This window comes from Carettochelys insculpta, chromosome 2 (genome assembly GCF_033958435.1).
Source record: "Carettochelys insculpta isolate YL-2023 chromosome 2, ASM3395843v1, whole genome shotgun sequence".
NCBI classification, from domain to species: domain Eukaryota; kingdom Metazoa; phylum Chordata; order Testudines; family Carettochelyidae; genus Carettochelys; species Carettochelys insculpta.
Window position 1 is genome coordinate 259900425 of NC_134138.1, and position 14454 is coordinate 259914878.

The 14454-nt window shown below is 42.0% G+C and overlaps 1 protein-coding gene across 1 annotated transcript in view; it reads left to right on the plus strand.

The window, feature by feature from the left end:
* Positions 1 to 14454, plus strand: part of VIPR2 (vasoactive intestinal peptide receptor 2) — a 101908-nt gene that overhangs the window by 67879 nt on the left and 19575 nt on the right. Inside the window, exon 5 of the mRNA XM_074985048.1 lies at positions 9920 to 10017. Coding sequence (XP_074841149.1) covers positions 9920 to 10017 — 98 coding nt within the window. The remainder of the gene's footprint in view (positions 1 to 9919; positions 10018 to 14454) is intronic.

Here is a 14454-nt window from a genome sequence, read left to right on the forward strand (position 1 = left end):
AGGTTTTAGCTGAGGACTGTAGGTGATGGCTAGTGGTGTTCTGTTGGTTTCTCTCTTGGGTTTGTCCTGTAGTAAGAGGCTTCGTGGCACACGTCTGGCTCTGTTGATCTGTTTTTTCACTTCCTCAGGTGGGTGTTGCAGTTTCAAGAATGCTTGGTAGAGATCCTGTAGGTGTTTTAGGCAGCAAGCTAGACCTGACTGGTGCCATACTTGGCTGTTTGATTTGGCGCTTTGGTCTTGACGTTCTTGGAAGAAAATACACAAATTATATTCTTTATTGGAGTAAGCAGCATAGCTCAGTGGTTAAAGCAGTGGTTTTGTAAACCAATGGTTGTGAGCGCAATCCTTGAGGGGGCTTTTCAATGGCCTGGAGCAGGTTAGACTCTATTTTAATTTTAAAAAAGGTCAGAGGTGATGATAGGTGCTGCTTTGAGGGTAAGGGACTGGACTTGATGACCTCTCAAGGTCCCTTCCAGCTCTATGAAATTTGTGTGTGTAAATGTCCAGAAATGGTTCCATTGTCTTGCACCAGGTGTAATCAGTTTTCCTTTTCTAAATGGATGGAAATTTTACCGGTTCTGGCAGAATGGTAACATGTTGCAAACACATTTGCTTTGAACAAATGTAAATTGCAGAAAAAGAAGCAAGGTAGAGGAGAATCAGGGTCTTGGGCCCAGGCTACACAGAAAGTTGCACCAGTTCAATGGAAGTTGTGTTTTTAAATTGATTTAAACTGGTGTATAACTATGCTGAGAATGTAAGAACAGCCATAGTGGATCACCCCAAAGTTCCAGGTATCTTGTCCACAGCTTCCATCAGTTCTAGTGCCTTAGGAAGATTGTACAGCACAGAGTAATTCTGAAGACCTCTATTCCTGTCTTCCACACCGACTTCCTCTGTCAGTGGTTTAGGGTCACCCTGAGCATGGGTTAAATCCCTCACCAGTTTGGCTAATAAGCATTGTTAGACCTATTCTCCATGAACTTATGTAGCCCTTTTTTAACCATAGGTTAATTGTGGACTGTATTATTTTCTTCTTGTTTGTATTAAACCCACTGCCTATTAATTTCATTAGTGGACGCTGAGCTCATGGTTGTTGATGATGATGATGATGATGATTATTAGGTTTTTGTTTTGTTTTTGTTTTTATTGTGGGAAAGGGCGAATAACATATCTCTTCTCTTTTTCCACACGTGCATGATTTTACAGACCTCTATCATGTCCCCCACTTAATTGTCTCTGGTTTCAAAACTGATCGTTCCTGGTCTATTTAGTCTGTCCTCATATAGAAGTCATTCCATACCCATTATCCAATGGTGCGATGCCCCCCATGAGCATAATAGCAGGGGGCAGAGGGTACAAAACACTTTTTTTGGACATTCTTCATTTGATTTAAATGTGGCTTACTTAAGTTAGTTCCTTACTGACTTAAATGTACATGCACTTTTAAATCTTCTTTGTATAGCAGCAGTGGTATAAAGCAGTATTTCTCAACCCTTTTTATAAAGTACTCCTTTTTCAAAAACAATTATAAGTACCCACAGTTCCTACAATTTTCAGACCCAAATTTTTTCTGCCATTGCAACACAATTGTTTAAACAACTTAATTGTAACTGGTTGGTTGAAAGACATTGTCTAAAGGTGATAAACTTGTCATTGTACTTATGATTGTGCAAAAAGGATAAATACAAAAATTAGATGAACACAAAATAAGTCCAATTTTTAATTCATAAATACTGAGTTAATGTACCCTCTCGAAGAGCTTTGCATATCCCGAGGGGGTACTCGTGCCCCTGGTTGAGAACCACTGGTGTAAAGGAGCTTTAGGTGTACAGAAAATTCATATGTGTAAGTTTTTACAATTTATATGAAAAAAAAGGACGCAAACACAGCTGAGCTATAGCACACCTAAAGGACAATTAACGTCCCCCCACCTCTCACCCCCTTCCTTCTATCCTATTTGATTTTTCAGTTTTTATTGCAATTTTTTTTCTTTTTGGTCCTCTGTACTTAAAATGTCAGTCTGTATTGGAAATGAAATTGATCTGAAGAAGTGGGTCTGTCCCACGAAAGCTCATCGCCAAATAAATCATTTTGTTAGTCTTTAAAGTGCTACATTTCTGCTGGTTTGTTTTGTTGGAGTACAGACTAACACAGCTACCTCTCTGTTACTATTCTAAGGCCTGACACTTTAATGTATTTTTCAAGGGAAAATAGCAATCCAGGCCACTGTCCCTTTGCATTCCTGTATGCCAAACCATTTTCTTTCCAAAAGTTCCTATTAACTTTATGCAATATGCATCTGGAATTACATATACCCTTTAGTACAGTAGGCAGTCTAAATATTAGTAGGATGAATGCTATTGTATGGAGAAATTACATAACGGAGATTATCGTTTAGATGAGTAAGTGTGAAACCTTATCAAATTGTCACTAGAAGGTAATTACTTAATAACATGATCACTTATTACAATAACTCATCTAAGAAACCTTTGGAAGTGTTTTAATATTTATTACTGCACGTGGCTCTGCCATTGCACTTTGTCAGCTCATTTCTTACAGCACAGTTTATTTAGAATTTAAAATGTTATTTAAAGAGCCATGGAGAAATGTCACTTGATTTAGTATCGGAGGGGTAGTCGTGTTAGTCTGGATCTGTAACAGCAACGAAGGGTCCTGTGGCACAGTCTTAGACTGTGAATGGCTGGCTAAATACAAAAGCAGCTTCCCCTCCCTTGGTGTTCACACCTCCAGATCAACTGCTGGTAGTAAGCCTCACCCTTCCTGACTGAGCTAACCTTGTTATCCCCACCCTTGCTCTGGCTTATTTATACCTGGCCCTGCAGATTTCCATGAGCAGCATCTGATGAAGTGAGTCTGTGCTCACGAAAGCTCATGCTCAAAACTTTTCTGTTAGTCTATAAGGTGCCACAGGACCCTTCGTTGCTGTTACTTGATTTAGTGAATTTGACACAGCTCTAGTTCCACTTGAACTCCAGTGTTCACAGAACCTAACCTTCCACTGATTTTCAAGTTCACGGATTTGAGGGGGAAAATGTAAACTGCAGAACTAACAAAAATGAAAGAGCTAGTAGAGGAGAAAAGAAATCTTAGTATGTGGACCAGATTACTAAAGCTATAATGGAAACGGTGGGGGGGGGGGGCGGGGAAAGAGATGGTGTTTAGTCCTGCCAAGAGGTCAGGGGACTGGACTCGATGTCTTCCCAAGGTCCCTTCCAGTTCTATGAGATGTGTGTAACTTGCACTCTCATTAACTTGTTAAACAGCAGAGACCTACTCCCACTGTTGAAGCTGCAGTCATCATTCAAGCCATTTTAACATACTCCTCTTGAATTTTCTGTTTCCATAATAACATTGCAAAGGCAGAAGTCTTTTAGCAACTGAAATCCAGTGAGATTTGAGCACCCAGATCTCTCAAATTCCTTTGGAAATCCTATACAAAATGTCTTTTGAAGGAGTATTGAATTATCAAACATCATCACTAGCAGGAGAAAAACTAAAAATAATACCATGCACAAATGCCAGTGTGTTTTTTCATTTAAATAATGAAGAGGACTGGACAGGAAAAAAATCTTGATACTGATTTAAAATAAAGTAGTTTAGTGGACCGAGGGCTTGGCTCAAAGTCTATTGATGTCAAGGGAAAGATTCCAATGATTTCACTAGCTATTAGATCAGGCTTTTACTTATCACACTGTTTTATTTTAATGTATTAGGAATAGGCAAAACAGGAAATTCAAGCTAATTTTTGGTTTTGGAAGACTGAGTGAAAGTGCTTATCAAAGGATAACATCTACACTGCACTTTGAAAAAATTCTCCTAGAGGGAATTACAAAAGAATGTTGTAGAATAGTCCATCACATTAGGTAATGAAACAAATCTCTGAGCATCACTAATGGATGTAGTGCTGTAGGGTTCTGAGGAAAAGGAGAATAAGAAAAATATTAAATTCTATGAATTCATGAAGACATGAAGTCATACAGATGATGTGTATGGTAATGAGGTTCTCTGATAAAAAAGCAAGACAGGTCTGAGAGGAAACTTCCTTATGTAGTTGAAATCTCTCATACGAGTCCCCCAGTGCACATATCATATTTTTGCTATGTCCATCCGTCAGAGAGATTCTACCCTGTCCCCTGGCCAGTGTGGGGCCTGGCAGCCCCCCAACCAACTCCGCCTGTACCATGCCAGTCCTAGCCCCTCCCCAGGCCAGCAAGGGGCCTGGCCCAGCCCTCCCAATGGAGCCTCCTATCTGCACCATGCCAGCCCCAGTGCCTCCCCCAGCCAGTACAAGGCCCAACCCAGCCCCCAACAGAGCTCCTCTTCCACCCAGCACAGGGCCTGGCCCAGCCCTTCCAACAGAGCCCCCACACACTGTGCCTGGCCTCACCCTTCCTCCCTCAGAGCAGGGCCTGGCCCAGCCCCCAATGGACTTCCCACCCAGTGCAGGGCCCAGCCCAGCCCCCCAGTGGAGCCCCCCCTGCACCCTGCCAACCCCAGCCCCTTCCTCAGCCAATGCAGGGCCTGGCCCAGCCTCCATCAGGGTTCCTTTCCTGGCGAGCAGGGCCCAGCTCAGCCCCCCAGCAGAGTGCCCATTGCCTGCACTGAGCCAGACCCACCTCCCCTGGCCAGCATGGGGCCCAGTCCATACACTTTGGATGTTTATTACAAAAAGCTTCTGTCTAGAACTTTCTTCCAGCCCAACTTCCACTTGCAAGTGAAGTTGTAACCGGACCTCTAGTTCAAACTGTTTGTGGTGAGGAGTCCTGTGGCAACTTAACGACTAACATTGATTTGGGCATGAACTTTCATGGGTAGAAGCGAATTTGGCAGATGCACCTGTTGAAGTGATTTTACTCATGAAAGCTTATGCTCAAATAAATCTGTTAGTCTTTAAGGTGCTACAGACTCCGCTGTGTTTTTGCAAATACAGACTAACATGGCTACTACCCCTCTGAGACTTGTAACTAATCACAGTTCATTAGCCTCCAAATTTCAGAAGTCAGTTCTTTTTTAGTTCTAAGTTTATAAAAGTATCAGTGATGCTGTTCCTGGATGATGTGGGGAGGCGAAGAATGCAAAATCGGTGCAGTTTATTCTGAAACGAGGATATGCAAACATGCAGAAAGGTTAGGGTAAGCAGTGCAGACTAAACATGGACATAAATTTGATATACTTGGCACCAAGTATTTACGTTTTTCTAAACAAACACCTCCCCATCAAAACCAAACCTAAAGAGAATGTATAATTTCTTTTGCCTGTGTTCCTGTGGATCTCAAAGGATGCAATTTGGGAAACACAGTCTCTATGTGAGAATTGCATGATAACTCAGATGGTGGTCACATGGGGCACCAGATGATTCTGATTCTCTTTCACCAACCAGGAAAGGCTGAGATCAGTTTCACAGGTGGGGAAACTGAGGTATGGAGAAGTGAAATAATAGCCCAAGTCACTGACCAGGCCAGGGAGGGAGCTGAAAACCTAACATTACATATTACTTTGATATCTGAATGGCCAATAATGCAGTCATATGAGAAAAAGACAACGTGCTGAGTGAATGTAGTCCTTATTGATCCAGAGTTTTTGAGTGGTTAGCTTTGGCTCATTCAGTCTTGTTCAGAGACTTTCAGTATTCCTATATATTGAACAGAAAAACTTTAAAAGGTTACCAGATACATGCTGGGTCTACACTTGCCCTGAACTTCAAAGAAGACATGTTAATCAGGGTGATGGGAGATTACTAATGAAGTGCTGCAGTGAATATGCAGCACTTCATTAGGTTAATTCTACCCCGCGGCAACTTCAACGCTTCAAACTTCATAGGGCCGGCTTGAGTGTAGCTGTGGGCACTTCAAAGTGCCCACGCTACTTCAAAGTCCCTTTACCCCTCAAAATTTAGTGATCTCCCATCACCCTGATTAACATGCCCCCTTCAAAGTTGGGGGCAAGTGTAGACAAGCCCACAGAGTTTAACAGGATCATGGTTTGTTTGGTTTCTGTGCTGGCAATAAGACTTAGGGTAGGTCTACACAGCACAGTTAATTTGAAATAGTGGTTGAACCTTTTCGAAACAGGGATATCTCATTTCACAAGGAATAGTGCCTATTTCAAAACAGGTGCTGTTAAGGCAGGCTGCAGTTACACTGCATTCCACTTTTGGAAATGGAATGCAAATGAGTGAGATCAAAAATACAAATGAAGTGCAGATTTGCATATCTCACATTTAATGTGCATATTCTCACATGATCACACTTCCAGAAGAGGCTTTTCCAGAAGGAAAAACAGCCGTGTAGATGGGGTTCCTTCAAAAACAAATCCTATTTTCAAAAGAACACTTCTTCCTGAAACAAAGTCAGAAGAGCCTCTTCCAGAAGCACAATCACAAGAGACTATGCATGAGATATGTAAATCCATGCTTCATTTTCATTTTCAATCTCACTCATTTAGGTTCCAGTTCTGAAAGCGGAATGAAGTGTAGACGTAGCCACAGGGAATAGAGCCTATTTCAAAATAAGCACTTGTGCATCTAATGGCCTTTTTTTTGAAATAGGCTCTATGGGAAATGGCTGTATTTCAAAACAGCCAAGTGCTATTTCAAAATGCATTTTTGTGTATAGTAGCGTTATTTTGAAATAAGCTGTATACCCTAAGTTGAACTGCTCACTGAAGAAAGTGTTTGGATCACTGCCAAGACAGTTAGTGTTATTAATTTTAATATTTGTAGCGTACAAGATATTTTAGTAACAAACTTTTGACAGTAAAGACCACTTTGAGTGTAATATCCTGTTGCCTTGTCCTTACTTTGATACCATCTTCTTTTCGCATTCTCACTCGTACCTTCTGTGTATTGCAACGTATGTCCCTGCTGTTCCAAACCTTACTGCTTCCATTGTCTAGCGCTGAGAACATAACATGAAACCATCATCTCTGAATCACACGTTCCACATAACAGGACCATTTAGCCCTTAATATTATTTCTATTTTAACAACCATCTATACTGGTAGTAGTAACAGAGGTAAGGACTGTAAAAGATACATAGTACAAGTTATAGCCTTAAATTTGTTAACTTTTATGAACCTTTTATAATTTGTGTGAATTTATATCCATGAAAATGGTGGATTAATGACACTCGCTTGAGCCAGTGACCTATTCAGTATAAAATAACTAATGGGGTAGTGCAATCTTTAGATCACATGATCTTAGTACACCGTGATGAAAAGATGTGCTACAGCATAGTATGACTATATCACTGTAGCAGTGGTGGGCAACTTGCCACTCACAGGCCATATGTGGCCCATTGGGCTTCTGTGTGTGGCCTGCAAGACATTGTGTAGCATTGTGCATGCACAGGGTTGTCAGATTCTGCTGGTTTCCATCCATGTTGTTTTTTCCTTCTGCTATTACTAAAGTGACACATGCGTAAAGCAAGGGCACGGGAAACAAAGGGTATATTGTTTGCACACAGCATTGGCCGGGAGAGCAATGGACTCCCTCTGCAGCTAGTTAAAGTTCTGCTATGGATGAACAGGCACATCCTGCAAATTCTAGGCATGCAAGCACATTTAGCAAAACTACCCTATCCTGGGAGACCATCTTGGTTACAACAATCTTGTACCCTACTGAGAGAAAAGGGTCACTCATGCAGCTGACCCTTTAGCCTAGGTTGCCCATCATTGCACTACAGAGTTCACAAATTATTACTTTTTAACAGTGACATGGTAATTTCATATTTCCTGGAAGAGCAGAGTAATAGGTCTGCTTTGTTTAAAAAAAAAAAAAGACCAGTGATTATTAGCATAGTTTTCTGGTCTATATGAAATTTATACTCAATTTAGGCCCAGTTCATTTAAGTCACTATTTCTTAAAGTAACAGAGAGGAAGCCGTGCTAGTCTATACACTATCAAAACAAAAAGCAGTCAAGTAGCACTTTAAAGACTAGCAAAATAGTTTATTGGGTGAGCTTTCATGGGACAGACCCACTTCTTCAGACCATAGCCAGACCAGAACAGGCTCAATATTTAAGGCACAGAGAACCAAAAACAGTACGCAAGGAGGACAAATCAGAAAAAGATAATCAAGGTGAGCAAATCAGAGAGTGGAGGGGTGGGGGGAGAAGGTCAAGAATTAGATTGAGCCAAGTATGCAGACGAGCCCCTATAGTGACTCGGAAAGCTCCTGTCCCGGTTTAAACCATGTGTTAATGTGCCGAATTTGAATATAACAGCCGAGCTGGCTTTTATATTCAAATTCGGTACATTAACACATGGTTTAAACCAGGACGGGAACTTTCTGAGTCACTATAGGGGCTCGTCTGCATACTTGGCTCAATCTAATTCTTGACCTTCTCCCCCCACCCCTCCACTCTCTGATTTGCTCACCTTGATTATCTTTTTCTGATTTGTCCTCCTTGCGTACTGTTTTTGGTTCTCTGTGCCTTAAATATTGAGCCTGTTCTGGTCTGGCTATGGTCTGAAGAAGTGGGTCTGTCCCATGAAAGCTCACCCAATAAACTATTTTGCTAGTCTTTAAAGTGCTACTTGACTGCTTTTTTTTTTTTTTTTTTTTTTTTTTTTTTTAAATTAAAGATATGGTATTCATATAGAAGGTTGAACCTCTCTAGTCCAGCACTCTCTGGTCCTGCAACATCTGTGGTTTGGCATGATTTTCGTTAGCTGGATGTCATCTTATGGGTATGACCAAGTTTCCCACAGTTCCATAAAGTTTGTTTACAGCCACCAGCCCTGGCTCTTCTGTTATTTAGCTGTAATTTACTCCCAAATATCTTCTAAGAGCCCAGTAAGCAGGGAAAGTGTTGGTAAAGATGCTAGACAATACTGAGCTCCCATGGTTTGACAAATTCTCTGGTTCAGCACCAGTCAGGTTCCAAGAGTGCTGGACTGGAGAGGTTCAACCTGTATGTTAACTGATTGTTCTTTAGAATATAGCATGTGACAATAATTCTAGGTGTGCATATAATAAAATCCAACTTAGTCACTGAAAACATTAAGAAAATATACATTATGACAATTGAAACCCATCCATCAGCAGTAAATTGAAATATAGGCTTTTATGACTACTCACTGATGCATGTTCTTGTTGAAGGAAGCATGTTTATCATCTCTGAGAGGTGATTACTCAAGTGATTGGCTTTAAGGTGAAACTGAGTTCAATCTAACCCATGCTTACAAAGCATGGCTTTCTCCTTCTCAAGTGGCTGAACTCAGAGGAAGATTAAGATTTATTGGGGCCCGAGGCACAAAGAGGGCTTGGGGCAGCTCCACCCAAAAGGTAGAGAGAGGTTCAGCGGAGCTGTTCCACATGGGGGCGGCAGTTCCACATGGAGAGGAGAGTGCAGAAGGAGAGGGACTCAAAGGGAGTTCTCCATGGAAGGAAAGGGGAAATATGCTCACCCAAGCACAGTCCTAGCATCTGGCCTGCAGGAAGAAGAGAAGGAGCAGGAGCTGCAGCTAGGGTTCCAGGCTGCAGGAGCTCTCCAATTAGCAGGGGGCTCCAGAGCATGGTCCCTATGGATCCAAACTGTAATCCACCACTGGCTGAACCACATGGAGGCTTGTGAGCCTGCCACTGATTCTGAGCTAGTGGAGCAAGGTTATTCAATTGGGACAGTTAATGCTTTAAGATACAGAAGTCCCACATTTGTTTTCTTCATCACAGAGAAATGCCTTCTTGAGGGGCATTGCATTAGACAAGTGTAAGGGAGTTAATAGGATTAACGTTCCCACAGGAATTGTGTAGTTGATGGCTAGAATAAATATTGTTAGAAAATTGTCATGCACGGTTTTTATTCTTAGAAATTATTTAAAGCAATGCCACATTATTATGCATTTAATCACACCTATCACTGATAGTTAATGAATATATATTTTTCTTCATAGATTAATTTCTATGTACTAGTGAGGGCAATCTACACCCTTGGATATAGTGCATCTCTGATTGCTCTAACAACAGGAAGTATAATTCTTTGTCTTTTCAGGTAAGTACCTTGCATGAACAAAAAAGTGCACAAATAGGAAGATGTGTTTAAATCGTTGTCTGTTTTATTATTATTCAGGTGTTTAAAATGCATGATTTTAAAACCTTGAATCCTGTAATAACAAGCAACTGCATTGGCAATTTGAATTTGTCTACCACTCATCTCAGACGATTCCAAAGAACTTCACAAATTCATGCATAGTAAAATCTACATGCACAAGATTAGACCAGATCTAAATCATTTAGGGCTTTACTGATCAAAATCAACACCTTGAATTTCACCTGAAAATAAACAGAGAGCTAGTCAACATGAAACAATTGGGCAGCCTTGTTCTAGTGAGGATTCTGGGCAATCTCCAAGGGTGTTCTCATATAGGGCGTACCGTATTCAGTAATCTGACCTGAAAGTTACAAGGGATGACTGTGGTGAGATACAGAAGAGACACACCATAGTAACAATGCTTTCATTAAATGAAGATGGGGAAAAAAGTTACGGACTATACTGAAGATTGAGAGTAACCTGCAATTCAGGCTGGTTTACAGTGTAAAGAAGGACATGACTATATTACAGGGACAGACACCATTTTTCCCAGTCTCTTCAAATCCCTGCCCATGAGTTTCAATTTGTCTCGCCTGCTAGTACCACCTTTATCATCTTCATAACGAGCTTCACCCAATTTTCTTTCATGGATGCCTCAGTCTACACCAAGTACTGAGGAAGCTAAGAGAGGCATCATCCACCTTCAGCAAAAGAGAGAGACAGAGCTGAATGTTATCTGCAGTGTGGTCGTGGCAGAACCCCAACCGTGTCACAATCTACCACAGTGACAATTTCTTTTGGGGTCTTGCTGCACAAGAAGAATGGAACAATTTTAGGAGTGTTCTTCTCTGTCCTACCTAAGATCTGCCAGCAAATCAACACCACCTTGTGTTCAAAACTGTCAAGGACTGTTGACACAAGTGGAAGAATCTAACATCGACTCCTGGTGTTTGTCCATCACTAGCCAGTAGTCGGTTGGTGAGACTGAAATCCGTTATTCATGTGTAAGGCCAGCTTGAGGAGGGGTTGGGAGGTAAAAGGAATCCAGAGGATATCAACATGGCCTTATCAGAGATTCCTCTACACCATCACCCAAAGAAGAGAAGTTTAAAGACAAGGAGATTGATAATGTCCCAAGCAGGGGACAAAGAAATGCTTACTTCAGGAAAGCTAGTCCCCTGGGAGATGCTGTCCACTACAAGCAGCAGAAATGAGCACAAAACTCTATCTGTGTGTGTGCATGTGCGCGCGTGTGCATGTGTGCGCACACGCACGCACAAGCAATTGACCTACAACAAAATGTTTTAAAAAAGTTTATTCTGTGGGAAATACCAAGTACGCTAATTTGTTATAGATGGAACTTCTTGTGTATCTGACTATGCTGCAGTTCGCTCAGAAGCGGATTTCTGCACATGCAGAATTCTAGTAACTGCAAGAATCTCAGTGCCTGAGCTCCTAACATTTTCACTGAACTGCAAGAGCACAGCATCTCTCAGGAGCACCTACCTCCTGGCTAGATTAGACCTTTATTTTTTCAAATCCAACACGAGCAAGAAGCATGTTGTTCCTATTAATGGGATGCCATTCACCTGGGGGATGTGACTCAGGTTTTCATAGATGTTTTACACCATGTACCATAATAATGATGGACACACCACATCTTTTGGATGTCTCGGGAAAGTCCATAAACATAGGCACGTCAGTTGAAGTCAGTGGCAGCAGAGCAAGCATTTAAAGTTAACTATTGGATTAGGTCCTTTGCTGAATTGGCCAAAAATTCATTTTGCATCCCTGCCGAGCAACACATTGTGACTTCTTTTCTGAGGCAGAGCTGACTGCAATAGTCCATGCTTTTGTTACCTCCAGAGAGTTATTTGATGATATTTGCGTAAGTCTTCATCTGAAGACCGCTCAGAAGCTTCAGGCAGCACAAATGAAGCAACCTGCTATAAAATTCTAATCTGTTCTTCATTGTTTCAGTAATAGCAATGTTCTCTGATCTGCACTAGCTTTTAACTTGTTTCCAGCTGCAGTTCAAGGTGTTGCTTTTTACTGATAAAATCCTGTGGTTTAATTCCTGTCTGCCTTACAGATCTCCTCTCTCCTCTGTTGTGAGGTGAGACCAGATAGGACAAATGCTACATTAAAAGGCAAGGTGCTGGAGACTGGGTGTTTCAGGTGATAGGTCCTTGCCTCTGGAACCTACTTCCTCTTTCCTGGCACATTGAAAACTGCATCTGTTTCCCAAGCTTTCACAAAACAGGTGGATTAAAGAGGAAATTGCTGAGTCCTGATGGGCTGGAAGGAAGTGCAATCCAGTTTGTATTTGTGTACATACACTATTTTTAAATTCTTCATGCCTACACCTGCACCCCATCATGTGCACATTTCATCCATCAAAGTACTGGAATTAAAGACCAAAAAAAAATCTAAGAAGAAAACACTGGAAAGGGATATTTTAGGAACTTAGTCAGAAGAGCTAATAATCTAGAATAAAAGGATTGGAGCACACCAAAAATAGAAAATGAGGAAAAAAATGGCAGTGGTGTCTTTTAGTATATGACATTGAAAAGGCGTCACAGATGCCATAATTGTATGTACTGGACATAATTAAAAAAAACCTGAAAGGGGGATACCTATGTTCACACACAAACAGCAGGTGCATTACAGTTTAATTTCACTAAGGCTGTGTCTACACTATGAGCTAAAATCAAATTTATTAAAATCAATTTATTGATGCTGAGTTTTATCTCTTCAATTTTGAGCTTCCTCACCTTCCCACATGCTCCCCACAAAATTGACTTATTGCTGCTGCACACAAGCAGCTTAAATCAAGTGCTGCAGCAGTGTATTGTGGGAACCTACCCAACAGTTCCCTGAGCCCCATAGCATTCTGGCTATTTTCACTGGTGCAGCATAGGAAAAAATGCCCCACAAGTAGATGTGGGTATCTGATGACATTTTCCCATATTTCATTCCCCTCTTTCTCCTGCCATGTTAAACAAACATCCCTTTTTCCAGACAGGGGTCTGGCTTGCCTTTATAAGAGATGTGCTTTTTATAATTGAGGGGAAGGGAGGGATAGTAAACCTGTCCCAACTGACAGGTTTTTGAAAATGGGATGCAGAAGCACTGGATGGTTGCAGGCTTGGATCTGGATTTAGAACTCCTGGCAAAGAAGACCCTTAAAAGAAGAATATGTTTAAGTAGACACAGGTGCTACACTGAAACTTGAATGAATCATTGGAACAGTTATGGCTCAGGGCAGCTAAAAGACAACAGACTATAGCCGGCCCCCAAAATCGTGACCACTAAAGGAGACATCCCCTGGGTGGCTAAAAGACCCCAAACTACAACCAGGTTTGGACCTGTCAAAAAAGACCCTCAAAACAAGAATATTCCTCGCTGCAAGCCTTACTTTGAGAACTGTGGAAATTGTGTAGCTACTACATTGCCTTCCTTGAAACATGTATGGCTGGGGGAGGGCTAAAAGACCCTTGGCTATAGCTAGCATTCAAAAATCATGACCACTGAGGGAGACTTCCCCCGGATAGCTGAAAGACCCCAGGCGACAGCCAGCACCTGAAAATCGTGACCTCCAAGGGAGACTTTCCCCAGGCCACTGAAAGACCTCAGAATACAGCCAACACCTGAAAATCTTGACCCTCACCACACCCAAGCTGCCTGACACCTTGTGCAACACATCCTTTTATTGACAGGGTCAAGCCAGAGGATGCAGGGAAAGTTAGACTGTGTGGTGCCTCCAGGGAGAAGGGAAGGGAGGGGATGTGGGGTCAGGACAAAATGTAAGCAACTGCGAAGAAGCACCCACAGACTAACTGCCACATGCTGCAGGGGAGGGAAAGTTCCAGAATGTGGGGCACCTCTCGGGGGGGGGGGGGGGGGAAGGAAGGTGATGGGCAGTGGGCGGGGGAGTGACAACATGTAAACGTCTGAAAAGAAGTTTCTCATCCTATCAGACAAGCACATCCCCCACCCCCAGCCTAGCTGCCACATGGTGTGGGGGGAGAGTGGCTGCTGCCTGGCAGCACAGAAAAAAAGGCAGCTAGCAGGGCTATACACAGAGCCACAGACCACACAACTGCTCTCCTAGCAAACAAAAAGAGAGAATATTTTTCAGCCTCTCATGACCCTACAGCCACAGACTTCCAAGTGCCAAATTGAAATGGTCTTCCTGTTGCATAATTCCTCTGCACCTAAGAGCAGTGGAGATAGAAGAGGCCAGAGCTGAGAACTGTGGGGCACATACTGGACATGTCTGGAAGCTAATGAGTTTGATTTAAAGACCTGGCGCTTCCTCACTACACTTCATTCAGAATTTTAAATTTTAACTGAACACTATGACTGTCAGATTACTACAATGTTATGATTTCAATA